The sequence below is a fragment of the Schistocerca gregaria genome, chromosome 8 (genome assembly GCF_023897955.1).
Source record: "Schistocerca gregaria isolate iqSchGreg1 chromosome 8, iqSchGreg1.2, whole genome shotgun sequence".
In the NCBI taxonomy this organism is placed as follows: domain Eukaryota; kingdom Metazoa; phylum Arthropoda; class Insecta; order Orthoptera; family Acrididae; genus Schistocerca; species Schistocerca gregaria.
In genome coordinates, this window is record NC_064927.1 from 280,724,678 (window position 1) to 280,752,046 (window position 27,369).

The window sequence follows — 27,369 nt, forward strand, 5'->3', positions numbered from 1 at the left end:
GGGTTCTGTATCACGATCAGTAAAAACGGAACCCTTGTAGGATTACTTTGTTGTCTCTCTGTCTGTTTGTCGGCTGTGAGAAACCCTTGTTTACCAGGAACGCGCAAATGCATCAACTTTTAATTTATTTGATATACTAAGATTTACGGTCACTTGGCACTGTGAACCATTGAACCTTCTAAGTCAATACAGTCAAAAGGTACGGGAATTTACACCACATATTTTGATAGTTGCGAACGCACTCTTCTAAACCTATAGCGTATTTGCCGATGACCTGGCTTTATGAAGTTTAGCAGTACGGAACGTTTCACAGCACAAATAGAGGGAAAAAATCCGAAAATTGTTAATTTGTAACTACGAATTATTTAAAAATAAAGGAGACGACTCACCGAAGCCGACCGGAGCGGCCGAGCGGTTCTAGGTGCTACAGTCTGGAACTGCGCGACCATGACGGTCGCAGGTTCGAATCCTGCCTAGGGCATGGACGTGTGTGATGTCCTTAGGTTAGTTAGGTTTCAGTAGTTCTAGGGGACTGATGACCTAAGGAGTTAAGTCCCGCATTGCTCAGACCCATTTGAACCATTTTGACTCAACGAAAGGTAGAAGCACTGCGTTCTCGACAGGTAGACAAACAAAAGGTACAGACCTTTTCCATAAGCTCTTTTTGATTTTGAAATAAACGCTTTATTTCAAGCCTTTGCTATCAGCTGGTTTCGTCGTGATATTTGGAGCAAGGACTACCGCCGATCTCTTAGACCGAAACTGAGACACTATCGAATTGTTGTCACAGACAGAAATATAAAGTTTGAAAACAATGTGACGCAGTTTCTCCTTGGCTACTCTACAATTGTAATGTGTGAAAGGTTGTGGGTAGGACTCTGTATATCATTTTTTCTTTTTTGGAAAAAAAAATTGGGGGAAATATTCAGAATTTAAACATATGTAAACATTACTTTGTGATGTGAATGTAAAATGACTCTTTCCACATCATTACACTTTATCGTTCAAAATGATCCATAGACTATGAAAATAACTAATTAGCCTGTGGAACATATGCAGTGTGTAGTAGATTTTGTAAACACTAACGGTCCAGTGGGGAGGGAGGGAGAAGAGGAGAGCACCGTCGTGACAGGTAATGAGCAATATAACATTTTTCAGCTCTAAAGAGCCCAGAACCAGAGCGTAACCTTGATTTCTACAATGCAAAGCTGGCGAAATTGGCCTGCAACGCCTGCAATCTCACTGAGCGGCAACCTGCCAGACCGTATTCCTTTGCGCTTCACTTTCACGTTAACCGAGCACTGCGGCGTTTAATAGGGCAACGAAAATGCCATTTGGCGCCTTCCTCAGCGTTAGCTGGGATAAAATATGAGGAGCGAGGAGCGAAAGGTTACTATACTGCTGTTATTAGAGTTGAAAAACATAAAAATGAATTAGTGGTTGAAAAGGAAGGCGGGCAGTGTTGCAGCCTCTCCCCAGTTTTCTTGAATCTATACATTGAGGTAACAATGAAGGTACCCAAGGAGACATCTGGAAATATAATTAAAGGTCGAAGAGAGTGGTGTAATTCTGTCAGAGAGAAAGGACAGTTTATACTTATCGATAGTTTCTTGAGGTCATTAGACGAACAGCAAAGGTAAAACGGGGGTGATGGAATGTAGTCGAGCTAAGTCAGGGGTTACTGAGGGAATTAGATCAGGTAATAGTAGTAGTGACTTTCATTATTTAGGTTGCAAAGTAACAGATAATGGCCGAAGCAGATGGGACATAAACTGCAGACTGCCAATAAAAAAATTATGGAAAAAAGAGCTGTGTTTTCATCGACTATAAAGTTAAGTGTTAGCATGTCTTTTCTGAAGTTATTTATGTGGAGTGTACGGAAATAAAACGTGGAAAATGAACAGCTCCGGTAAGAAGAGAATAGAAGCGTTTGAGATGTGGTGCTACAGAAGAATTCTGAAGAGTAAATAGGTATGTTGAATAATTAATGACATACTGAGTTGAACTAGGAAAAAAAAGAAAACAAATTTGTGTCAAAAACTAATTAAAAGTTCGGATCAGTTGATGGAACATATCCTGAAGCATCAGGGAATCGTCATTCGTCAATTTTGTAACGGAGTTAACCGCGGAGGGTAAACAGAGAGAGAGAGAGAGAGAGAGAGACCAAAACTTGAATACAGTTGACAGGTTAAATGTGAGCCTGCGGTGCGACTTAACAACGCATGATTTTTCATTCCATTTAAAATCGGATCTTAGCAAAATATTTTTTGCCAACGAAATAAATACTGTTTCACAGTATATACTATAATTAATGAAAATTGTTGTTTACTTCAATTTTCGTTTTTCTGCTTCAAAACATCCAGTAACTGTTGTTCATAATCAAAATTTGATTTTTTATGACTTCAGTAGGTGTCTAGAGGTTCTATTTCACTCGGAATTGCTTTCAATTTAGGCAGAACGGCTTCAGCGCCTGTGTGGATAGTATCACAGCGAATGGGATGCTCGTAACGAATAGAACGCAAAAAAGTGCTGAATAATTCAGAAAATATTGGAAAGAGATAGTATTTTAGTGAGTGGGGAGAAACGATTAAAGACGTCGCACAGGGTTCAATTTTGGCTCCAGTCCCATTCCATACATATTGAATGATCTGACAGTTAACTTTTATCAGTCACAATTGATGCTTTCTTCAGAGGGTACTAGTGTTGTAGCAAACCTCGTTAAAGAGAAAGCAATTGTTAGTATATTTCTCAAAGGATTATTATGTGAATCTCTGAAAATGGACTCTCCTTTAACTTTGAGAAAATACGCTATATTTAATTCCACACACAATAGCCATACCAACAATTGATGCAGCAGATGAACAGGAGTCAGTAAACAGGACAGTATGTTCCAAATTTTTGGGTGAACGTATTGAGGAAAGACTGAACTGGAAGAAACATGTTTCTGAACTGGTCAAACAATTAAGTTCAGATACTTTTGCTCCTCGTGTGATTGCTAGTCTTTGAACAAACGAATCAACCCTCTAACGTACTCTGCAAATTTCTACTCAATAACACGGATTAATATCTGCTGTAACTCATCACTTAGATAGAAAATATTGATTGCACAAAGACAAGCAGTTAGAATAAAACGTGGCGTTCACCCGGTGAACTTGTCGATATCTGTTCTCAGAGCTAGGTATTTTATCTGCACTGTCACATTATTTATATTCGCTAGGGAAATTAATCATAAATAATTCATAACAATTTGCGTAGACTAATCTTCTTGTGAAGAACTCCTCCCATTCCATACACTAAGTTTTATTTAAAAGATGTTAACTTTTAAATACTGTGGTTGAGGAGGGAGTGAGACCGGGTTGCAGCCTATTCCCGATGTTATTCAGTTTGTAGATTGAGCAATAGATAACGGAAATCAAAGAAAAATCTGGAATGCGAATTAAAGTTCAGGGAGAAGAATTACAAATCTTGAGGTTTGCCGATGACATTGTAATTCCGTCAGAGACAGTAAAGGGCTTTGAGAGTAGTTCAACAGAGTGGATAGTGTCTTTGAAGAAGCAAAACAAGGATAATGGAATGTAGTCAAATTGAGTCAGGTGACGCTGATGGAATTAGATTATGTAACGAAATACTAATGTAGTAAATGAGTTTTTCGGTTTTTGCAGCAAAATAACTGATAATGGCCGAAGTAAAGGATATAAAACGTCGAGTAGAAAGGCAGGAAAATTGTTCCCGAATAAGACAAATGTGTTAAAATCAAATATAGATTTGACGATGATGATGTTTGGTTTATGGGGCACTCAACTGCGCAGTCATCGGCGCCCATATAAAGTCCAGATTTTTACGTAGTCCAATTTTTTTCACAGTCCAATGTAAAATATATTTAAGTTTATCTGATGGAGCCTCAACTTCCTTAAAAAACGTATGTGTCTAAACTGATAGAAGTCTTCTCTGAAAGGATTTGTATGGAGTGTAGTCATGTATGGAAGTGAAACATGGACTAAGAGTGTACTGAACAGAATTGGGGAGAAAAGAAATATGTGGCCAAAATTGACTACAAGAAAGGATCTGTTAATAGAATACATTATGAGATTTCAGGGGATCACCAGTTTTGTGTTGGAGAGAAGTGTGCGTGTGGGGGGGGGGGGGGGGGTGAGGAGGAACAGAGGATAGGGAGCTGGAGAAAATCATAGAGAGAGACAAAGAAATGAGTACAAAAGCATATTTAGAATGAAGTAAGTTGCAGCAGTTATTGGGAAATGAAGAAGCTTGCACAGCATGGAGTAGCACAGAAAGCCGCATCAAACTATTCCCCAGACTGAGGACAACAACAACAACAACAGCAACAACAGCTACAACGACAGCTTGTAAAGATAACCTAGTTTTAAGTGTTCTGTTCATTTAGGAACTTGTCAATGGTCAATTTGTAGCTGTCCACTGTGAATAATATGTATACAATCCTGTCGACTGACTCGTTCCACATCGTTATAATATAAAATATGGTACCTGTAGTGTAGGTGTAGCGTCTTTCACTAATTATCAAAATTTCATTGGCCCTGGGCTTGAACCCAGCAGATTGCTTGTCCCTCGCTCGATGCCTGGGGCTTTTTAGACCCCAAGACCCGTTTAACTACAAACAAACAGTTTTAATGTGGGTGTAGACTACTCATTCGCTAGATATGCTGTTCTCGGACATTTTATTATAACTGGGTAAAATATTTATGATTATATCACAGTTTGTTGTACAACAATTTGAAATTTTTGCAGAGGGTCAGAAAATACCTTAGGTATCCAATATGTGATTATCAGTGTTATATATAAGTTTTGTTACGAAAATAAATCTTGGCAACAATGCACCTTATAAACCGACATTTTTGTACATTTTTGTAAACAATGAATAGAAAACAAATTCATGTTCATTGTTACAACAAATTCACAGTTTGGAATTGAGTTCTGTGGAAGGAAGATGTGCTGTTATAGCTTATTCGTCATTGATGGTGATATACGTTTTGCAAGGGACTACAGTCTCCAGCAGGCTTTGGCAGATTAACAGAACAGTGATGATAGTGATAACGAATCAGTTTTTGGAAACGGGGATGACAGTGATGCTGATGAAGATATGATAGACGAAGATATACAGGTTGGAGATAAAGTGGATATGAGTGACTGTAAAGAACATGATAATGGTATTCAGGTAACGAGTGCATCTACTTTTGTGTCTAGAAGTCGACAGATGTGTGCAAGCAGGTAATACGTGAAACTGTGCATATTCCACGTCACCTTAAACCAAAATTACAGACAAGGGGTGGCAGATTGTTTCAGATGTATTATCACCAATCACATGCAGAGTGTAATAGTAATGCATACCAATAATAATGCAAAAGATAATAAAATTCTGTACACAACTCTTGAATTCTGGATTAAACTCGATTCTACAAAGCTTCAGGCATTCTTAGGTCTACTAATAATAGCTGGCTTGCATAAGGCACACGCGAAGCCTTTGAGTGGATTTTAGCCAAGAGTTTGGCTTACCTATTTTTCGAGCCACTATGAGCTTTTCAAGATTTCGTGATATTTTTATGTGCCTCCAGTTCGATGATAAAATTACAAGGAAGGGAAATAAATAAAGGGAAACGAGTGGTACATGATTTAGTTGATCATCTGAAGGAATTGCTTTGGGATAAGAACTTCTTGCTAATAAATTGATACTAGTGGGGACTCTTTGGGTCAACCAAAAAGAGATACCGAAAGAAATGTTACCATCAGAACAGAGGCGCCCACTATCGACCACTAATGAGTATGCACAGAATACTGTTTTACATTCGTATCTTCCTACACAAAATAAACCAATCGTTTTGCTGTCTACTCTACAACAAACATTTGATGTAAGTGAGCATGGACACAAAAAACCTGAAATAATAATGTTCTACAACTCAACAATGTCAGGAGTTGATAGAGTTGATAAGATGGCGACTTGCTCTACTTTTTGATATACTAGATTTAGCTTGTCTCAATGCTTACGTTCTGAATTGTAAATTTTTACATGATATGAGAAGTAAACATGCAAGAAGAGAACGCCTCTCAGAACTAGGAAAGGAACTACTCAAACATCACACTGAACGACGAATCCTGTCGCCCCACTGCAGAACACAACGCGTTCGTTCAGCAATAATATCTTCAGGCTTCAATGATCTTCTAAAGGAAAAACAACACCACCATCTGAAAAGAAAATGGTGTGAGTCCTGCCCAACGTCAAAGGACAAGAAAGTGAATCAACAATATGATGGGTGTCACAAGTTTGTTTGCAAATAACAAGCTGGATAAGTGTGTTGTGTAGTGATTGCTCATCATATGACACAGAGTGCACTTCTAATAAAATCCCATGTAAGTGATATTACACATAATGTTAATAAATTACAGTATTGTTACTTAGTGTGTGGGTTATGAATATTTTGTGTTAAAATAATTTTTGGAACTAAACAAATAAAATAAAATATGTTTTGATATTTCAAACAGATGTAGTAAATAATTACAATTTATATATAACTTAATTATATTAAGAAACTATGGAGTTGTAATGTCAACAATGATCATGTGTTTCTCAATAAATTATAATTACTTTTGTGGACAGAGTTCAAATTTTATCGACATAAAGTCGCTTGAATCACTTTAGAGTCAAAAAAGATCCCGGGCACACAATATGTTTTTCCAGAGCTGATACCATGTGAGGGTTGAATTTTGAATAAAAATCATCACCAAAGACGGTCGACGACATCGGGGATAAGGGGGCACCCTCATGTTGCTAACGGCCTAGTCAAAGATGGCGAAGTAGCGAGCCGATGTTGATGGCACTCAGTTACCCTTGGGATGGGAAACTGCCCCTAAAAGATGGAAGAATCAGCAATGATCAACCTCATGAGGATGCAGGAGGAAATGGAAAACACTGAATTAAAGACACACAATGTGTAACCACAGGACGTATATCCTCTAATAGAAAGTGTCAAGACGATCTCTTCATTGGCTAAAGATTGCGGATTAGTCCCCCATTCGGATCTGCAGCTAAGAGGGAGATGACCACGAGAAGACTGAATAACCAACGAAAGCGTAACGTTCTACAAACCGGGTCGTCGAATGTCAAAAGTCTGAACATGGTAGGGAAGCTAGAAAATCTGCAAAGGGAAATAATAAGGCGTAATGTAGTTATAGCTGGGGTCAGTGACGTGACATGGAAAGACGACAAGGATTTCTGGTCAGATGAGTATAGGGTGATATCAGCTGCAGCAGAAAATGGTATGAAGAGAGTAGGATTCGTTATTAGTGGGAGAGTAGGGCAGAGAGTGGGTTGCTCTTCACAGTTCAGTGGTACGGTTGTTCCCAACACCAAAAACGATAGTTCAGGTATACATGACGACGTCGTAAGCCGAAGATGAAGAGACAGAGAAAGTATGTAACGATATTGATCAGGTAGTTCAGTATGTAAAAGGAGATGAAAATCTAATAGTCCGGGGAAGCGGAACGCGCTTGTAGGTGAAAGAATAGAAGAGTTCGTTATGGGATGATATATCGTCTAGGAAGTGCGAATGATAGAGAAGAACGACTAACCGATTTCTGCAATAAATTTAGGATGGTAGTAAGAATCAATTGAAGAGTAAACATATTGAAAGAGTCACGGAGACACTGGAAGCTTCCCGCTGGAATACGTCATGGTTAGATAGTTCTTTGTAAATCTGACTCGATTTTGTAATCGTTGAAATAACGTAAAAGACCTTGTCAGTCCATGAAATTTCATTTACTCCCCTTCTGAGTTCTTCAATTTTTTTGTGAGACGGTTTACTTGGGTTTGCGTCTCTAGCAGTAACAATGAGTAACCATTGCCGTTATGGTTGGAGTCGGGAGCGATGACAGTCGAGTTTATGTTTGTTCTTGGCATCTACGTCACGGACTCTGCGACAACCAATAAGGGTTCAGTAATGTTATGAGGCATCTGCTATGAATGTCCTAGCCAATGGGAACCTTAAACGTGATTGTAGTGAATTACTTAGTGAATTTATAATCCCCATATTACGAGTTGTCGTCACTGGAGGTGACAAATTCTACATAAGTAAGCGAGAGACACAATTCGCAGGATAAATTCTTTCTTTAAGCGCATAGCACGTGTATGTGCGTACCGCAGCTGTCGCTTGGAACCGGTAACAATGCAATCCTCGTTTGTGGCTCGGCCTGCGCTACACGTCATCCTTCGTGGATCGGACTTTAGTAAGAAAGAAATGTGTAAAACCAGGAAAAACAGTCTAACGTTAAAGTTTGAGGACTAATTAAAATGTTATTAAAATGTGATATTGTTGTATCGAATTCACGTGACAGTCCTGGTGTGACGGCGGCTATGCTAACAAGGAAACGCTCCGTCGCATCGCCTTTGATTTAGTGGTAAGATGGTCCAGTTGATATTCCGTCAAGAGCTGTATACAGATGAAAGAAGCAGCTGTAGTGAATTGTGAAAAAAGAAAAGAAAAGGTGAACGATACGAACCCAAGATGTGCAACATCGAGTGAACGTGAATAGCGACAGTGTCGTGGTTGTGTGGTCACGGTGTTGGACCGTAAAGCTGGAGGACCGTGCTCGAATCTCCCTCCTGCCCAATTTTTTTTACATACAATTATGAACTGCCCGTCAGGTCATTGACGTATCTGTTCGCTGTATTCATATTTGTGTCTGTGTCGTGATGTAACGTCCGTTTGCAACAGCGAAGCGAGAGCAAGGAGCCTACAAACGTACGTACCTCCTGTTTGTTCTACACAAGTAGCATATTAAATTAGAAAGAAGGTCAGTGTTGGCCGTAATTTTGATAATTTATTGACAGCAAAATCGATTTTAGATCACATAATGATCATCTTCAGTGCTGGAAGTTAAAAATTTCACATAACGATCAGTGAATAAGGAACAAAAGAAAAATATGCAAATAACATGACATCAGATATAACATAAAAAAATATACAAATAACATAATTTGTTGTACCACAGTAACCGCCATCTGGCATGGGGAGTCAGAGGTACAAAGTTCTTAATTTACGTAAAATATTACGTTGAAACCAAGAAGTCAAATACATAAATAGTGATAATTGTACAATATATGTCACGACTTAACAGGTCAAAACGGCATGTTTTCGTGTGTTATAAAATTTTTTTAGGGTGCAGACTAACAATTATTTATTGTATTGAACAACATGATGAGACACACATCGCGCTCGTCCCGTTGGGACATGTTAACACATTATAACAAATTTGAGGCTTAATCACAAAAATCATAGTAATTATGGAAAGCAGAATGATTTAAAAGCACATTGTGGATGCAGATATCGTGTAACGGACTCATGAGTAAGAACTACGGTTACAAATTGCAAGGAATTAGTGAATGTTGGCTAGAGACACAAGTGTACGAAATACGCTAGCCTAGTAGAAACCTCCACAACCACACCTATTATTTATAGAAAAAATTTCCTCATATGATATAAACACAACTTGGGTATAAGGAAACAGTGTTCTCATTAAAATATAAAGGATTTATTCCAAAAAAATATATCGCACTCTGTTTATACATTTTTGCACAAGCACTGGGTCAGAATCCATCGCACATACGTTTACAGTTGATACAACACAACTGAAAACTGTCAAGCAAACGGTTTTGGATGCTCATATGAAGGAGATAATTTTATTAAATGTCTTATAACAGCAGTGGGACCCCTTATAACATAAAAGCTGATTTGGAAAATAGCCATATATCCAAAGTAGGCTATAACAATTAATCTAAAATGCAAGGTGTGGATAAGTAGTAATCTATCTCGTTCATCAAGAAAGAACGTCATAACTTAGGAAAGGTAACAGCACAAATTATTCCCAAAATATACATCGCATTGTAGACAGATTAGAACCAAATTACACCTATTTTTCCGCAATTACTTACTAAATCAATTAATATGTAGTGACCAACTAGCAACATGTAATAATCACATGAAAGTGATGAGGATTTAAATTTCTTGTCTATAGGGAAAACATATAAATTATTATAAGCGAACGCTTAATGCGTAGTGTACATAGATTTTGTTAAGGGTATGTTATGACTGTCAGTTATGTAACAAGACCACCAGTTGACAGAGGTTATTACAAAACCGGTGCTTAAAGTAAAAGCCTCTTGCCAACTGGTGTCATGCACATAATGTGTTTCATGACATTTTGACCCGTTAAATCGTGACATATATTGCACAATTACCACTATTTATGTATTTGACTTCTTGGTTTCAACGTAATATTTTAAGTAAATTAAGAACTTTGTACACCTTATAATTTTACCTGTTGATTTTTATTCTTACACGTTTTTTAAGTTGTTTTGAAAATAACACGGCAGTGTATGATGGCAGGATGTGTATTCCTCCCTTCCTTTTTGCTATGCGTTTTTAATGTTTAATTTTAAATTTGAAGTATTCAGTTAATGATTTGCAAGTGGACATTTAGTATTTTGTAGTAATCTCTTGCCAAATAATGTAATGTTAAGCCTTCACGTGAGACACGTCACATAGAGGGCGTTCCAAGCCCTTGTCACACCGAGGTCTGCCGTATAGCTAAATGTAAACAGCGGCTTCAGTTGTTGTGATGGTTTCATAGCGTCTGTTAGTGCTAATACCTAGACACCAGTGCCTACGAGCTTTAATTTGTACGCTAAAGGTATGTTCTTGCCAACAGTTGGCTTATACACAGGTGTATCTGTGGTCTTTTGTTTCTTATTCACTGAACACTATGTGTAATTTTTAACTTCCAGCACTGAAGATGATCATTATTTGATCTAAAATCGACTTTGCTGTCAATAAATCATCAAAATAACGGCCATCGCTGTCCTTCCTTCTAAATTTACTTATTATATAGACGCTGTGCACACAGCCGAGCGGTCTCGGGCGCTGCAAATAGAATATACTGGGTGATCAAAAAGTCAGTATAAATTTGAAAACTTAATAAACCTCGGAATAATGTAGATAGATACGTAAAAATTGACACACATGCTTAGAATGACATGGGGTTTTATTAGAACAAAAAAAAAAAAAAAAAACAACCCATATTGCTAGACGCATGAAAGATGTCTTGCGCGCGTCATTTGGTGATGATGGTGTGCTCAGCCGCTACTTTCGTCATGCTTGGCCTCCCAGGTCCCCAGACCTCAGTGCGTGCGATTATTGGCTTTGGGGTTACCTGAAGTCGCAAGTGTATCCTGATGGATCGACATCTCGAGGGATACTGAAAGACAACATCCGACCCCAATGCCTCACCATAACTCCGGACATGCTTTACAGTGCTGTTCACAACATTATTCCTCGACTACAGCTATTGTTGAGGAATGATGGTGGACATATTGAACATTTCCTGTAAAGAACATCATCTTTGCTTTGTCTTACTTTGTTATGCTAATTATTGCTATACCGATCAGATGAAGTGCTATCTGTCGGACATTTTTTGAATGTTTGTATTTTTTTGGCTCTAATAAAACCCCATGTCATTCCAAGCATGTGTGTCGATTTGTACTTCTCTATCTACATTATTCCGTGATTTATTCAGTTTTCAAATTTATACTGACTTTTTGATCACCCGGTATGTTATGACTTGCTTTCCGTTTTGGAACGTTTGGCTCTTGAATCGTTTCCTTGTAACATAATTCTCATCCAAGTATATGGTTTTTAATTTCTGCGAGAGGTCTACTCTCACTTTTCATCACATTAACTTGTGACGGTAATATACTCGTATTCTTACCATGTAACTCATATTTAATAACCAACGTACAGTATGACAATTGCCAAGACTAAAGAAGGAGAACGCGGACGTCAGGGACCGAAAGGAAAATTAATAATTTTGTGAAAAAAATGAGGCACCAAGGAGACTTGTACACACACTTCCCGCTCTTTTTTTTTTTTTTAATCTCATTTTTGTTCGTTTTCGTTCGTGTTACCTGCTCGATGCGGACGTCGCAAGACACCCGTTTCAGTTCGTCGTTGATCCATTAACTCAGTTTTTTTTATTACAGAGGACAGCTAACCCTCTGACCGAACACGCTGAGATACCGTGACCACACAACCACAATGCGCTCGGTGTTGCGCACCAATATTGTTCACTGTTTCTACTTTGCTTCTTTTTTCACAGTGCAGTAATCCTTCTTCCTGTTTTCATGCTTGACCTGTGTTCAGTTTTTGACAGGCTGTCCACTGAGCCACTTTACCACTAAATGCGAGGGGGTTGCGATGGGGAGTTCCCCTTGTAAGTCCTAAGGTGTGTTAGGTGGCAGCGTGTGCTTGGCCTGTGTGCAGACAGTCGACACGTGTACCCACCGGACGTGACGGTGTCTCGCCAGATGAGTGGCGACTTCTTCGAGGGCGCTGACGAGCTGCTGAAGGCGCTGGGGGCCGGCGACGCGGCCGCCGTGGGCGCCATCTTGGACAGCCACCCGCACCTCGCCACGGCCCGCATGGGGCCCGTCCGCATCACTGCGCTGCAGGTCAGTCTCAGTCTGCAGTGTTCTGCAAACCACTCCTCCCCTCACGAAGACCGCGTCATATGGTAACCGCGGGGTGAACGACGGAAAGAAAAGGTCCACCTGACGAACACAGCACACATTCAGCCTTCATTACGCGTTGTTTAAGTGGCAAACAAAGGGTGAGATTGGACTATGTGAGAAATCTTAGTTTAATTTTTAATATGTTTCTTTCGAAAAATTTCTCAAATGTCTTTCAAAAAGTTCATAATTAAAAAGAAAATATTTCTTGAGTAATAATTTGTGAGGATTGCAATGTAGATTTGTTAAAAGACAGTGACAGGAATAATAAACTAGAGGCTTTATTTGGGTATTTCAGACTAATTGGAATAGTTAGTTTTCTAACTCGTGTGCAGCAGGATTGTAGGCCACTGACTGATAACATTTTAACAGGCAGTGCTCAGGCTGAAAGATTTAATGTGCACCCACTTCTAAATGAAATATCTGATTGTGATGAACAATGAATGGAAATAAACAAGTATGGCAACTTACAGTCTGGAGAATGGTTCATTCAAACCAGTGAGGTTTATTAATGAGAACAGATTCAATGTTTTAATAGTATGTTAACAGAGGTGGTATGGAGTGAGGTATACTTAGAAACAGATGTTAATGCCAAATTCAATTTCATCCTTATTACATTTGTGTCGGTATTTGAAAGTTGCTTTCCTTAAAAGTTATCCAGGAGATCCAACCAAAAATTGGCCAGGTGCGAACAGGGGTCTCAATTATTTATGCAGGGTGATTCTTTTCTACAGAATACAAGCCCTAGGGATTGATCGATGAAAGGATACAGAACGCCTGGCTGTGTGGGCGAGCGGTTCTAGGCGCTTCAGTCTGGAACTGCGCTACTACTACGGTCACAGGTTCGAATCCTGCCTTGGGCATGGATGTGTGTGATGTCCTTAGGTCACTTAGGTTTAAGTAGTTCTAAGTTCTAGGGGACTGATGACCTCAGATGTTGAGTCCTGTAGTGCTCAGAGCCATTTCAACCATTTTGGATATGGAACAAAAACGGTCTAATATCCGGAAATGCGTGGTTTCCATGCTAGAGACCATTTATTCAGTCATACTTTCTTACAGAGACTACAGTTTAATACATGCTGTACCATGATGCGAAAGTTACCATATGTGTTGAAAATGGTTTCCATGTGCCGCAACACATGTGTGCATGGGTCTTACCTTGCCCTGTCTCACAGAAATCGCTCCAGTTGAGATCCAGTGAACGAGCAGGCCATGCAACTGGACGCCCTCGTCCGACCCATTGACCAGTGAAGACATGATTGAGATCCGTCCAGTTGCACCATCATGCAGCAGCCATATACCCTTAGAATCATGAATGGCACTTCTTACAGTAGGGGAGGCAAAGTTACCACAAGAAACGCCGATAGTTTCGGCCTGTTAGACGATGTGGGAGAAAGACTGGTCCCAAATTCGGTCGCCAATTATCCCGGCTCGAAAATTCCGGCTGTACCAATGCTGATGATTCGCTTTCCCCATACCATGGGTGTTCTGCATACTGTCCCAGGGATGGCTATTATGAAAGTTGAAAATACCACTGCATGTTTTGGTGGCCTCATCTGTGAACAGGATGGATGACACAAATCCTGGAATCGTGCTTGTCTGGTGAAGAAACCACTGACAGAACTGCCCCTGATGTGGAAAGTCTGTCGCTGGTAAGCCTGGCACACGCTGTATGTTATAAGGGCAGTAACAATAGTCACAGAGAATGTTCCACACTGTCCTCTGGCTTACCTTGTACGGGTAGGCCATCTGCCTGATACTGACACAGCAGTAGCCTTCCACAGTGTTAATCACATTTCCCTCCAAGAAGGTTTCTGGACAGTTTGGGTACGTCCTTCATGATTTCCTGCTTCCTGAAACGACCCTTTCTTGGAGAAAAGGGGAAACACTGTTGCAAACATTAAATGCTGTGGTTATTTTCAGCGGGGATATGTCTCCTGATACAACATTGCTGCCCGTCGCCCATTGCCATTTGCCTTTCCATAAGTAAACACCATGTCGGTGAGCTCTTGATGCGAATACGGAACCATTATGTACAACGCTGTACCTCATCCACTACAAGGTTAGTCAGCATGAGAAGTGAATCAGACACTACATTACCATAACTATTGCAGGTGAGGGCACTAGGGCACGGTGTATGAGGAACAGCACCACCCTCTAGGAGGGAACCACGCATTCTGTTGCTGTGGCTGCGTGGTACAGCACGTGTCAAACCACAATTTCTGTAACAAGTACTATTGAATAAATAGTCTCTAGCATGGAAATCATGCATTTGAGGACATAAGTTCGTTAGACCTTTCTTGTCCCACATCCTCTCATCGACCACTGCCTAGACTTTGTACACATTGGAAATAATCACCCTGTATACAGTAGATAGTTATTCATTCCGGGAATCAAGAAACTCTACAATTTTTGTATGTTATCGATATTGATACTGGCCAAATATCCGCCCCAGGGATTTCGAGATTTTCAAGAATATTTTAATTTCAATAATATAATTGAATGTTTGCAACAGTGTTTCGCATTTTGTCTAAGACAAGGTAGTTTAAGGAAGCAGGAAATCATGAAACATGTACCCAAAATATTCGGCAACCTCAGTGGAGGGCAATGTGACGTAAAGTCTTGCAGGAGGCAGGAGACCATAATTAAAATGATCAGTAGTTCTGCATTCAGACAGACTAGTCTGAGAATGTTGGTTTCACATACAACTTGAAAGGCCACATCGACGTGCTCCTTGTTATCTGATGATGGATAAATGCCGGAAAGCATCATATTAGCAATAAATCCATTCCTTACCTGCTGTTTGACTTTTACAGATGTGCCCCAATCATCCAGAATGCAGATTAACTGATTGTTTGAATTTCAGATTTGTTGTCGGATAACAAATGCCAAAAGAAATATTTTTTCCCATGGGTATAACTACAAACTAACAACGTTCGGAATTTTTCCTTTACTTGTATTGTGAAACCTTACTTCTTGCCAGATTTTTGAAGAGTGAGTTCGCGAGTATCAAAGTATGTGACTTAAATAACCGTAACTTTGGATTGCATCCATTTAGAAGCTTACATTTATTATAGCTCTAAGGGCCTAAGGACCATGGTATGTGAGATGGATTTCAACTTGATATGTCAACCCGTTCCAGAGAAAAAGTGTGTTAACAGACGGACGAACAGTCAGATAAGAAATGACAAAAATTATTTCCTTGATATTACCAATCTACAGTTTTCGGATTTTTTCTTTGTTTGTATTGTGAAATCTTCCATTTTGACAGATTTGATCACTGTAGATTAACGGGAAGTACTCTACAGGTTAGCCTGTACGGCTAGCCAACCGGTCTAACACACTGCTTTCCGAGCAGGAAGGTGTGCCGGTCCCCAGCACGAGTTCGCCTGGTGGATTAGTGTCGAGGTCTGGTGTGCCGGCCAGCCTGTGAGTGGTTTTTAAGGCGGTTTTCCATCTACCTCCGCGAATGCGGTCTGGTTCCCCATATTCCTCCTCAGTCACACTGTTTCGGGGATTGCTGCACAAACACCGTTTCCACAGACACGTAAACAGTAATTATTCTACCACGAAAACATTTGGGGCTACACTTGTATGGTATGAGATGTTCCTGGGTGGGTCCACTGGGGACCGAATCGCACAATACCCGTGGGCTCGGTGTGGGGCGGCGGTGGGATGGGTGAACTGCTGTGGCCTGTTGTTCAGTTGTCAACCACTGAGGGTGGACGAAGACTCTCCGTCATGTCTTCCAAGCCAAGATGTTTGAATCAGAAAAAAACTTCAAGGCCACCATAGTCAGCATGGTTCCCCCATACGACACCTGAGGTCTGTAATGTACTGCCTCCAAACACAGCTTGGACATCACAAGTGAAATGCAATCGCAGTCCACGCAAAACATTTGGCTGCTGCTTATTGAACTGTCCAGCCAAGGCAGTCTCTATTGCTCTCAATGACTTGTACACAGGAACACTGCATCGCCATTGGTGACGAGAAACACGTCGCATGGGCACTGCAGAGGTGCGTCCCTGGTTTAATACAATACAATACAATACACTATAGGTTTTGGTGAGAGATTTTGTCGGTATCAAAATACAGCGACGGAGAAAATCGCAAGACCAAAACAAAATTAATGTAGAGTAACGAAATTTCTGGAGTACATTTGTCTAGCTAAGATATTTAGGTGATTAATATTGCAAGGTCACAGGTTAAAGTAAGCGCGAGATAAGCCACTACAAATGTGATATGTTGTTCTATTAATAACGGGGGTAACCCCAGAATATTGAATGTATGCATGACAACGTGCGTGTGTCCTGCTGTACAGGTGCCGCGTGTCATTTTGTGCTCTGGAGTTACATGCCTGTTGCACTTGCTCGCTCAATACAGGGAGGGTTAATGCTGTTTGTGGATGACGCTGGAGTCGTCGTCGGATGACGCCCCACTTTTGCGCGATTGGAGATAGACGTGGTGATCGAGAAGGCCAACGCAACATGTCGACACTCTGTTGAGCATGTTGGGTTACAACCACAATATGTGGGCGAGCGTTATCCTGTTGAAAAACACCCCTGGTATTCCGTTCATGAGCGGCAGAGCAACAGGTAAAATCACCAGATTCACATACAAATTTGCAGTCAGGGGTCTTCAGTTTAACACAGAAATGTTTTATGGTTTTTTTATGTGCTGTAAAAGGAAAATTTTAAGATAATCTGAAGATGCCTCACGAAGGTGAAACGCTTTGTTAAGAAAGCAGTAAGTCCAACCAAGACTGTTTTTAATTCAAATGTTCTATATCTACTTGCTGTACCAGACGGCCTAATGCAGTGAAAGAAATTTTTTAATAAAAAATTCAGTACAGCACAATCACGTTATCAGACTTTGGGTACTCTCCGCCAATGGACCGTCTAATAATTCATTTTCCAGTATCGAACAAACACTATCCACAAATTAATCTAACTATGATTGAGTTAATTCCCCATATGAAATCATTATTCATGTAAGTTCACGAGTTCTATTGAAGAATGGGACTACACACATTTTGTACAGATAAATTCATTCGTTCCTGTGGACAATAAGAATGATTGCTGTGTCTCTTACCCTTTGAACTTCTAAATGTTTACCTATCGACTTCCGACTTCGTGGGATCTCAGGTTTGACAAGTTTATAGTGCACTACCTTTCTTACCCGGCAAGGACCACAGCAGAAATAATAAAAAAATTCTTGCAGAGGTATCTACACTGCTTCGGGCGTCTCCTCGATCTCAGGACTACCTCGCTGTTGCCAGCAAATTTAACTATCTGAATCGATTCTCACAATCAGAACTCATCTCAGTGCCTCATCATCTCATCTCTTATTTTCACTGAAGCTGCTGAACCAAAACCCACATTTGCTTCCTATGCATGCCATCATTAATATCTGCTCATTTCACACCAGACTCATAGCAAAAAGAAAAAAAATCTATATACCGAAAAAATGATTCTCTACCATATATTCACTTTGTAGCAAGAGCAGTTTGCAACAAAATTCATCATACAACTTACTTCAGTACGCAGACATACACTAAATAAGACTGGAGAGGAAGTGGATTTCTGGGTGTAGAGAAAAGGGATGAAGAATGTACAAAAATCATGGCCATGACGAAATAAATATTTGACCAAAAAACCCTAAGGGAATACAAAACAAAGTTTCTTCTTCATCTATTGATCACTTCATATTTATACATCTCGATTCATATGCTGTCCTTTCATAACCTGACGTGAGATCAGACCTGCTGCCAAACTCACCACTTCAAAAGCAAACATTTCCCATACTAAAAGAAAACTTTCATTTAATACATTTTTTCCTTAACCCATATCATTATTTATACACACAGCTTGAAGATGGGAGGAGAGACACTACGACTATAGACTCCTACATTACTTTTAATACTGAAGAAAAGAGAGTAGAGCCCCACAAATTTCGGTCACAGAAAAAAAAATATGAAAAGAAACTCTCCAGGCATAATACCAAAAGTAAAGTTATCGTTCTCGTTCGGTCACTTTCTAATCATTCGTTTCCCAATCATATCTTATAATCACCTCCACGACAGCTACTCCGTATCTTACTTAAAGAAATGTCAGTAACATGCTGTGGCTCTTACGGTCTGTCACAGTAGTCTGTCGCATTATTGCCTCCGCCACGCAATATTCTACTCATAACGCAGTCATAAATGATCAAGTGGGATGCTTCCATCAATAAGTCAACTCTGCTCACTGCCTCTTATTAACCTGCTACACATCCACAGCATACTTGGGGAATTAATCCATAAATCATCCTTTGCAACAATTTTTCTACAGAACTTCCAACACAAAATCTCTTCAGTTTTTCTCCACTGTACCAGCTACACTTCCTTCGGCACCAGCCAAAAGTTTCCACATGTCACTTCCGTAGTATATCTCTTCACAAACGCAGCTTGTTGCCCAACTTGATTCATCAACCACATGAGAAGACGCTTCCCCATATCAGTTTCTGTTTGCAGCGGAAACTACCGAACACTATAACATCATACAACTTCATAACAGCAAAACCAAATGAATCAACCCATGGAATTCTCTCAAATGATGACTTACGCAGTAAACACTCTCAATACACCGATGACACAGGTACCTCTCTTATGAAAACGATATTATCATACACACACAGCCTGGTACAACCTGTATAGTCGTTTCTTTCCCCCCATATCGCTAACATCGATTTGCAGTAGTATTTTGGAACATATGCTGTACTAGAAAACTATGATTTACTTCCAAGAAAACGATTTGTTGAGAAACAGCCAACACGGATTCAGAAAATATCATTCTTGCGAAATATAACTAGCTCTTTATACTCATGAAGTAATTCTTTTCCATTTATCCTTCTCTCCTTGATGTGTGCAGGTAGCATCTCATCTGGGGAATTCGAGAGTTCTGAGGAGCATTCCCTCCAGTTTTCTGCAGTTCTTTCCTTGCTGTTTTTATCTCTAATGAAAATCCTGAGTTCTGGTTTTCGATGCGCTGTAAAAATTGCCTTAAGTTCTTGTAGTGGCTTCCTGCTCAGCTTGTCTTAAGGATCTGGTTACATATATCCTCTTCTCAGGATTTGTTTCGTCTTCTTTCTCCCAGCCAGCCAGTCACTTCTCCCTTGCCTTCCTTCTCCTTCCTGCAGCCTTCTGGCATGTCTCGTTGTACCATTTACTCTTTTTCATTCTCTTCTTTTTCCCAAGGTATCCTCCGCTATACTTTGTACTGTGTACTTTACTTCTTTCTACTTGGAAAATTAAAATATCCTGGTGCACAGAATTTAAAGGTATAAGTGACCTTCGCATGATGTATTAATGCCAACTAACGAAGCTCAGTGCAACTTGGCCATGTAGTACAGAGGGTAACTGAAAGAGAAACCCAATGAGACGAACATAAATTTTACTTTTATTCAAGTAATTGTAATGAAGTCACCATGATTCATCATGGTCCCCTAGGGAGCGCAAAAGGCAGAATATGGTTCTCAATAGGGCGTGTAAATACCATTGAGAGGAATGCATGCTCTGCAGTATATCCCACGCTAACTAGAAGGTTGATGATGAGTTTGTTAGAATTCTTTCTGTAGGATGTTCCATTCTTCCATTAGCGCAGTTGACAAGTCCTTTCTTGTCGTTGGTGCTTGTGGACTTGCTGAAACACGACTCCACAACATAATTCACATGTGATCGATGGGAGTTAAATCAGAGTAAAGGGGAGCCCACTCTATACGTCGAATATCCACTTGTTCCAAGCGCTCCTGTGTCTGCACAGTTCGTTTCAGTCGCACATAATCATCCACAAAAGTGATGTCATAGCCAAATGCACCATGCAAGGACACAAGATTTGGAGGTCAGTTTGTCCATGATGTCCTACATATAACACCTGGACCCCAAAACGATCATGTCTGGCAGTGCTGGATGCAGGTCATGTCTAACAGGAAGAGATGGGAGCACTTAATGCATATAGGAGCATTGTGGAACGTGACCGTTTTGGTATTCCAGGACTTTTTGTGCTGGGAGGCGTAATTTTGTATGTGTATACTGACTTCATAATATCTGAACACGTACACTCACCGGCATGTGTTATTATGTCACTGTATACCTTCCCCGTATGCGTCTTTTAAGGGGTGCATTCTGCTCCGACCTCATTCTTGTGGATGAAAATATCTTACTGCATTCAAATGAACAGATGGAGCACCTCATGGACTGATATTCGGTGAATAGAATGACCTGCCCGTACCCCCTACTAAAGTCCCATCGAGCAGAAGCGTGTTGCATTGAATAACGTCCATATGCACCAACGGCCTCCAGCAGCTGTTAACCATGATGGTGAAGGAAGGGAACGCCTTAGCACAGGAACTCCTTAGCAACCTTGTGGACAGCTTGGGAGCAGATTACAGAGTTTGCACTACCATCTGTGATACTATGCACCCTGTTAAGAACCGTGTCACGCCTTATGTAATGCGCATCATGAATTGTGGTGACTTCTGTGCCATTATTTTCTTGAACAGAAGTGTCATTTTTGGTCATCTCATTTCATTTTCTTCCAGCTACCTTCTGTACTTTACTGTAGAAGTTCTTTGTATGTACAATCCAAGTTTCATCGAGTTATGTTGCCTGGCAGTGATACATAAAGTGAAATTTACCTCCATTCTTAAGTTTTGAAGACCAGTGTACACTCCTGGAAATTGAAATAAGAACACCGTGAATTCATTGTCCCAGGAAGGGGAAACTTTCTTGACACATTCCTGGGGTCAGATACATCACATGATCACACTGACAGAACCACAGGCACATAGACACAGGCAACAGAGCATGCACAATGTCGGCACTAGTACAGAGTATATCCACCTTTCGCAGCAATGCAGGCTGCTATTCTCCCATGGAAACGATCGTAGAGATGCTGGATGTAGTCCTGTGGAACGGCTTGCCATGCCATTTCCACCTGGCGCCTCAGTTGGACCAGTGTTCCTGCTGGATGTGCAGACCGCGTGAGACGACGCTTCATCCAGTCCCAAACATGCTCAATGGGGGACAGATCCGGAGATCTTGTTGGCCAGGGTAGTTGACTTACACCTTCTAGAGCATGTTGGGTGGCACGGGATACATGCGGACGTGCATTGTCCTGTTGGAACAGCAAGTTCCCTTGCCGGTCTAGGAATGGTAGAACGATGGGTTCGATGACGGTTTGGATGTACCGTGCACTATTCAGTGTCCCCTCGACGATCACCAGAGGTGTACGGCCAGTGTAGGAGATCGCTCCCCACACCATGATGCCGGGTGTTGGCCCTGTGTGCCTCGGTCGTATGCAGTTCTGATTGTGGCGCTCACCTGCACGGCGCCAAACACGCATACGACCATCATTGGCACCAAGGCAGAAGCGACTCTCATCGCTGAAGACGACACGTCTCTATTCGTCCCTCCATTCACGCCTGTCGCGACACCACTGGAGACGGGCTGCACGATGTTGGGGCGTGAGCGGAAGACGGCCTAACGGTGTGCGGGACCGTAGCCCAGCTTCATGGAGGGTTGCGAATGGTCCTCGCCGATACTCCAGGAGCAACAGTGTCCCTAATTTGCTGGGAAGTGGCGGTGCGGTCCCCTACGGCACTGCGTAGGATCCTACGGTCTTGGCGTGCATCCGAGCGTCGCTGCGGTCCGGTCCCAGGTCGACGTGCACGTGCAACTTCCGCCGACCACTGGCGACAACATTGATGTACTGTGGAGACCTCACGCCCCAAGTGTTGAGCGATTCGGCGGTACGTCCACCCGGCCTCCCGCATATCCACTATGCGCCCTCCCTCAAAGTCCGTCAACTGCACATACGGTTCACGTCCACGCTGTCGCGGCATGCTACCAGTGTTAAAGACTGCGATGGAGCTCCGTATGCCACGGCAAACTGGCTGACACTGACGGCGGCGGTGCACAAATGCTGCGCAGCTAGCGCCATTCGACGGCCAACACCGCGGTTCCTGGTGTGTCCGCTGTGCCGTGCGTGTGATCATTGCTTGTACAGCCCTCTCGCAGTGTCCGGAGCAAGTATGGTGGGTCTGACACACCGGTGTCAATGTGTTCTTTTTTCCATTTCCAGGAGTGTGTTATGATTAGCAGCAGTAATAGTAGTAGTAATACTAGTATTAACACAGTTAGTTCTCTGTTGTTACTCACAGTGTCGTTACATACAGGGTGGATGAAACCGGTGTCACGAAATTTTAACCCTGGGTAGCTGATGCTAGTAGGAACCAAAATTACTAATGTTGTGTAGGTCGACAATGCACAATTTTTAAAGTACGGAAACTTGGCGCCACACCCTGTGATTGACCATGGGATTGCCCTGTTGTTGGCCGCTCTGGACAACGCATGACTGCGAATGATTTGCTTGCCAGAGATTGCAATGTATCCAAGGCGACCCGCATGCTCAGTAGCTGTGTGCCAGCCTCCCACACTGGGGGCGAATCCGCTAGGGTCCCGACACATCCATTGTAGTTTCATGATAAGACATACTAGGAACAAGCCCATCAACAGCTGTTAGTTTGCGTACAGAAAGTCTCTTACAAATTGTGTTGGCCCTGAAAAGGGCCTTTTTTGTAGCTAGGACGTTATTTGCTTAAGGCATGTGCTCGAAATGGTGACTCTCTGATACGACACAAGCTTGGGAACATCGAACGGTGTTTTGCCGAACTCTTTCAAGGATTCGTAGCATTGCCCTGATGTGATTGGCGGCATGCTGAATGCGGTGCATGAATTCATCTTCGTTTCTAGGTGGTTCGCGTCTGGGTGGGTGAACTACAATTTTGAAGAATCCTAACAGGAAAAAATCAGGTGGCATGAGGTCTGGTGATCGTTGGACCATGTCCTACAAGCATATCTGCCAATTACCCAGCCATCAAGAGTTCATTTAAATATCTGTGCACAGCATGACTGTTACGTGCGGGCGCCCCAACATACTACAAGCACATGTGTAGCTGTTTGTCCAGGAGAACATCTTCCAGCAGGATGGGTAGAGTTTCTTGCAGAAGTTAAGGTAATTTACCCTGGTAAGTCGAGGAGGTAGACAGACCGGTCCAGTCAGATGGTCGCCCTCAATGCCTGCCCAAATATTGAGCGAAAATCGTTGCTGGTGTCCGTGGTCGTACGTGATATGAGAATTTCCCGTTGCCCAGTAATGAATGTTTCAAGTGTTACAAAGGCCATCGCAATGGAAGCTGCAGTCATTGGTAAAGCACACAACGGTTGGGAAGTCAGGATCTCGTGCAACACTGTCGCAGAAACCACCAGAAAAACCCTAGCCTATGTTCATAGTCCGCTGCAAGATTTAGATCTTGGACAAGGTGGCACTAAATAGATGTGGGCTGTCATCCCTCAAAACCTCCCAGACTAACTGATGAGTAACCGCCATGTTGTGTCCAACCGCTCGAGTACTTGTCATAGGTATTTTGTTGAAGCACTCGAGAATGTCTCTTCAAATGCAGTATCCCGTTGTGTTCGAGGTCTTCCAGTATCACCACGATATCCCCCCAACGCACCTGTTTCGCCAAGTCGCCGGTGGAATGTTGTAAATGTTTGTGGGTGTGGGTGGCGTCTTTCTGGATACCACTCCTCATACAACCGACGAGCTTCATGCGCATTACCGTCTGCTAGTCCGTAAACAAAAATCATATCTTGTTGTTCTTCAAACGAATACTATGTCACCATGCTTACCGTATGACTAAATTGCAGGTGACGTGTGTGTGCTCCAAAGCGAAGCTTACATGTGAATGCCTCTGAGTGAGGTGTAGACAATCAGCAAGAACTATTCGATGCGTGCACGTATCTCTTTGGGGCAGTGACGGAGCGAGTGTCATTTGTATGTTTGAACCGACCACCATAGCACTGCCCGCCAACCAAGGAACGGTAACAGGACAACCCCACGGCCAATCGGAGCGCTTGGAGCCAAGTTCCTGTAGTTTAAAAATGGAATGTTGTCGACCGACACAACATTAGTAATTTTGGTTCCTACTGGCATCAGCTATCCAGGGTTAAAATTTCGTGTCACAGTTTTTCTCCACCCTGTATATTCAAATCATTTTTAATTCTATTAATACCATTTCGTTACTAATCATACTAAAATTGTTGTCATTTCTTGAGTAAATAATGTACTGCACATGTAACACGCAGATTCAGTGTAAGAGTGTGCCTAAAGGCCCTAATCTGACTAGGTCAAATAAAGTGAATAAATAAAAAAATAAAATTCCATCTGTACAGGAAGCAATCGATCATATATCTATCGCATGCTTGCTGCCAGTGTTGTAGTGAACTGAGCAGAGTGCTGTGTGACGGCTGCAGGTGGCGGCGTCGTTGCCGGATGCGGGCCAGTCCCTGGCGGTGACGCAGGCGGTGTTGCGGCGCTGCCCGCTGGTGTCTGGGGAGGACCGGCTGGGGCGGGGTGCGCTCTACCACGCGGCGGCGCGCGGCCATCTGGAGGTGGTGCGGCTGCTGCTGACGGCGGGCGCCTGCCCCAATGCCGCCGCCGGCATGCACGGCTCCACCACCGACCTGCTCGACGGCATCTCCACCCTCGACACCAACATGCAGCTCGTCAACGAGAAGGTCGCTATCTACTGCCTACTGCTGTTTACATTTGCAAACTTACAACAACACTGTGCAAGACAATGAAGGGGTCAGTTTTTATAAACCCAATAATTTTCTCCCACTGAGACACAGAAGTGTGAAATTTAGCTCAAACGTGCTTACAAATGTCCTCTGCAATGTAGCAAAAATTTTGGCGAAGTCATTCTCTGGCTCGGCGACGTTTCAAACAGCAATGGGCCGACGCACGCGTAAAAGAGGTCAGAGCTTGGGAGTTCACTTGAGGTGTAAGGTAAGTTAATGATGTCAGGTCGTCACCAAGATTCACCACAATTCTGCCAAAGGCCACCGTGGGGTAATCCTTTCGACACTAGCACCTGCTGACTGCAAGCAAAATGGGAGGGCTGTCAAAAGGATTGCCTATGCCATTGGCAGGTGTGTATTGGTGTATGGATCTCTCTGTACAGAGACGTCTGTAAAGTGAACAAGAGGGTGCTGCCAAACTAGGGGATCTTGCAGGATCTCTTTGCCATTTTATTCATGCAAGTGTCATTGTTGCACCCCACCTGAACACGTCACTGAAGGGTACAAAACAGCAGGACAGAAAAAACATAAACACTCTTTGCTGCTACATATCATGATCAAATTTCGTCCAACAATTTTGAACGATTAGCAGTCGCTCTCCCTGTATACAAGAGCAAAAATGGTTGGTGTCAGATCAAATTCAGTAGGGTTGCAGTTCATAAATATTCTTATAGGGGGGGGGGGGGGGATGCTGACAACAGTCAAAAACGGCGTTCTGTCGCACTCCGCACTGCAGACTGTCGTTTTCGTCCGCGAAATGTGTGCAAATAAAAGCCCTAAGTAGGGGATTGTTTCATTGACGCTGTGTATGCCAACTCCTGAGGCCTTTTCGCGTCGATTCTGAGTGGTGGTGTGTCTTAAATGTTTTCCTCGGCCACTTGCGACAAAACTGCGTAGTTTCAACCCTGGATGTTGCACTTCTGACGTCAAGAGAAGGTGTGAGATGTGGGTAGTGTATGGTGGGAAGTGTGATGATATTCCATCGTGAGACAGAAGATGGCCCCACCTTAACCGCTACTAAAATTTTAGTTACACTGATAATGAACAAGGCGAACACAAGAGAAGCCAGTCATCACGACAGGAAACATAAAAAGAAAATTAAACCAGTTTGAAAACACAGCTGCCAAGGCTTGAACTATACCGAAAACTAGGTAATATGAGAAAACTCGTAATTACTGCACTTTGTTTGCTTGTGAAAGTAAATTCTCTTCAGGCCACCACCTTAAGTAGGTCATCGCCATGCACGACAAACCACTGTCTCCTCAATGACGCTGCTGCTGGAGTACGACATAACTCTGCTCCATTGAACTCTAAAGAATTCGTCATCTCTCTCTGTTGTACAGCCACAGATCTTTGACTCTGTCAGCAGTGCTTGTTTACAACTGACAAAGTCAAAAGTATTTTCTCTGGATATATGTGCAGCTGTGATCTATGTCCTGTGGAATGCTAATGATATGAGCTTATATAATTATCAAGTGTCACTACATGCATCCTATAATAGATGCTGAACTTCTGGACTTCTGAAACAAGTGTCTATTCCTTGTTCTTTTTTATTGAGGACTAAATTTTTTCTGAAACTTCCTGGCAGATTAAAGTTTTTTTCTGTGTACAAGGATTGAGAGATTAAAGTTGTGTTACTGTTTGATGACCAGTAAATATTGCAATTTTAAAAGTGGTTATTTATTGCTGTAGCTTATAAAACTAATAAATATAAGAAGTCATAACTGGGTATCATTATCTCCTCTTGTGCTGTAGAATATGTTTCAAAGTCTCTGCATCAAACGACTGTGGGTGATAGCTCACGTCACGGTGAGTAACTTTTGTTGCAAACAAAATGTCCGATGATGCTTCCTCGGACACTAGGTGTCCTTTTGTACTGGTTATGCCATGAAAGGCGGCAGGACGTAGGCAGTCTACAGCGCGTGTATGCCTTGTGTATTGTCTATAATACATTCTTTGGCTCCATATGAATCTCATGAAATATCTTTCTCGGCCTAGAGACATGCATTCTTAAGGTTTTCTTGTTAAAAGTCACTCTATTTAAAGGGGTAGGCAGTATGCAGCACACATGGTTAGTAGACCCTGCTAGTTCAGTGAATTCTGG

General features: G+C 41.9%; 1 protein-coding gene across 1 annotated transcript in view; it reads left to right on the forward strand.

Annotated features, from left to right (window-relative positions):
• LOC126285315 (transient receptor potential channel pyrexia-like) overlaps positions 1-27,369 on the forward strand; it is a 252,608-nt gene that overhangs the window by 77,505 nt on the left and 147,734 nt on the right. The window contains exons 4-5 of the mRNA XM_049984615.1: positions 12,342-12,529; positions 24,939-25,202. Of these exons, the coding sequence (XP_049840572.1) occupies positions 12,342-12,529; positions 24,939-25,202 (452 nt within the window). The remainder of the gene's footprint in view (positions 1-12,341; positions 12,530-24,938; positions 25,203-27,369) is intronic.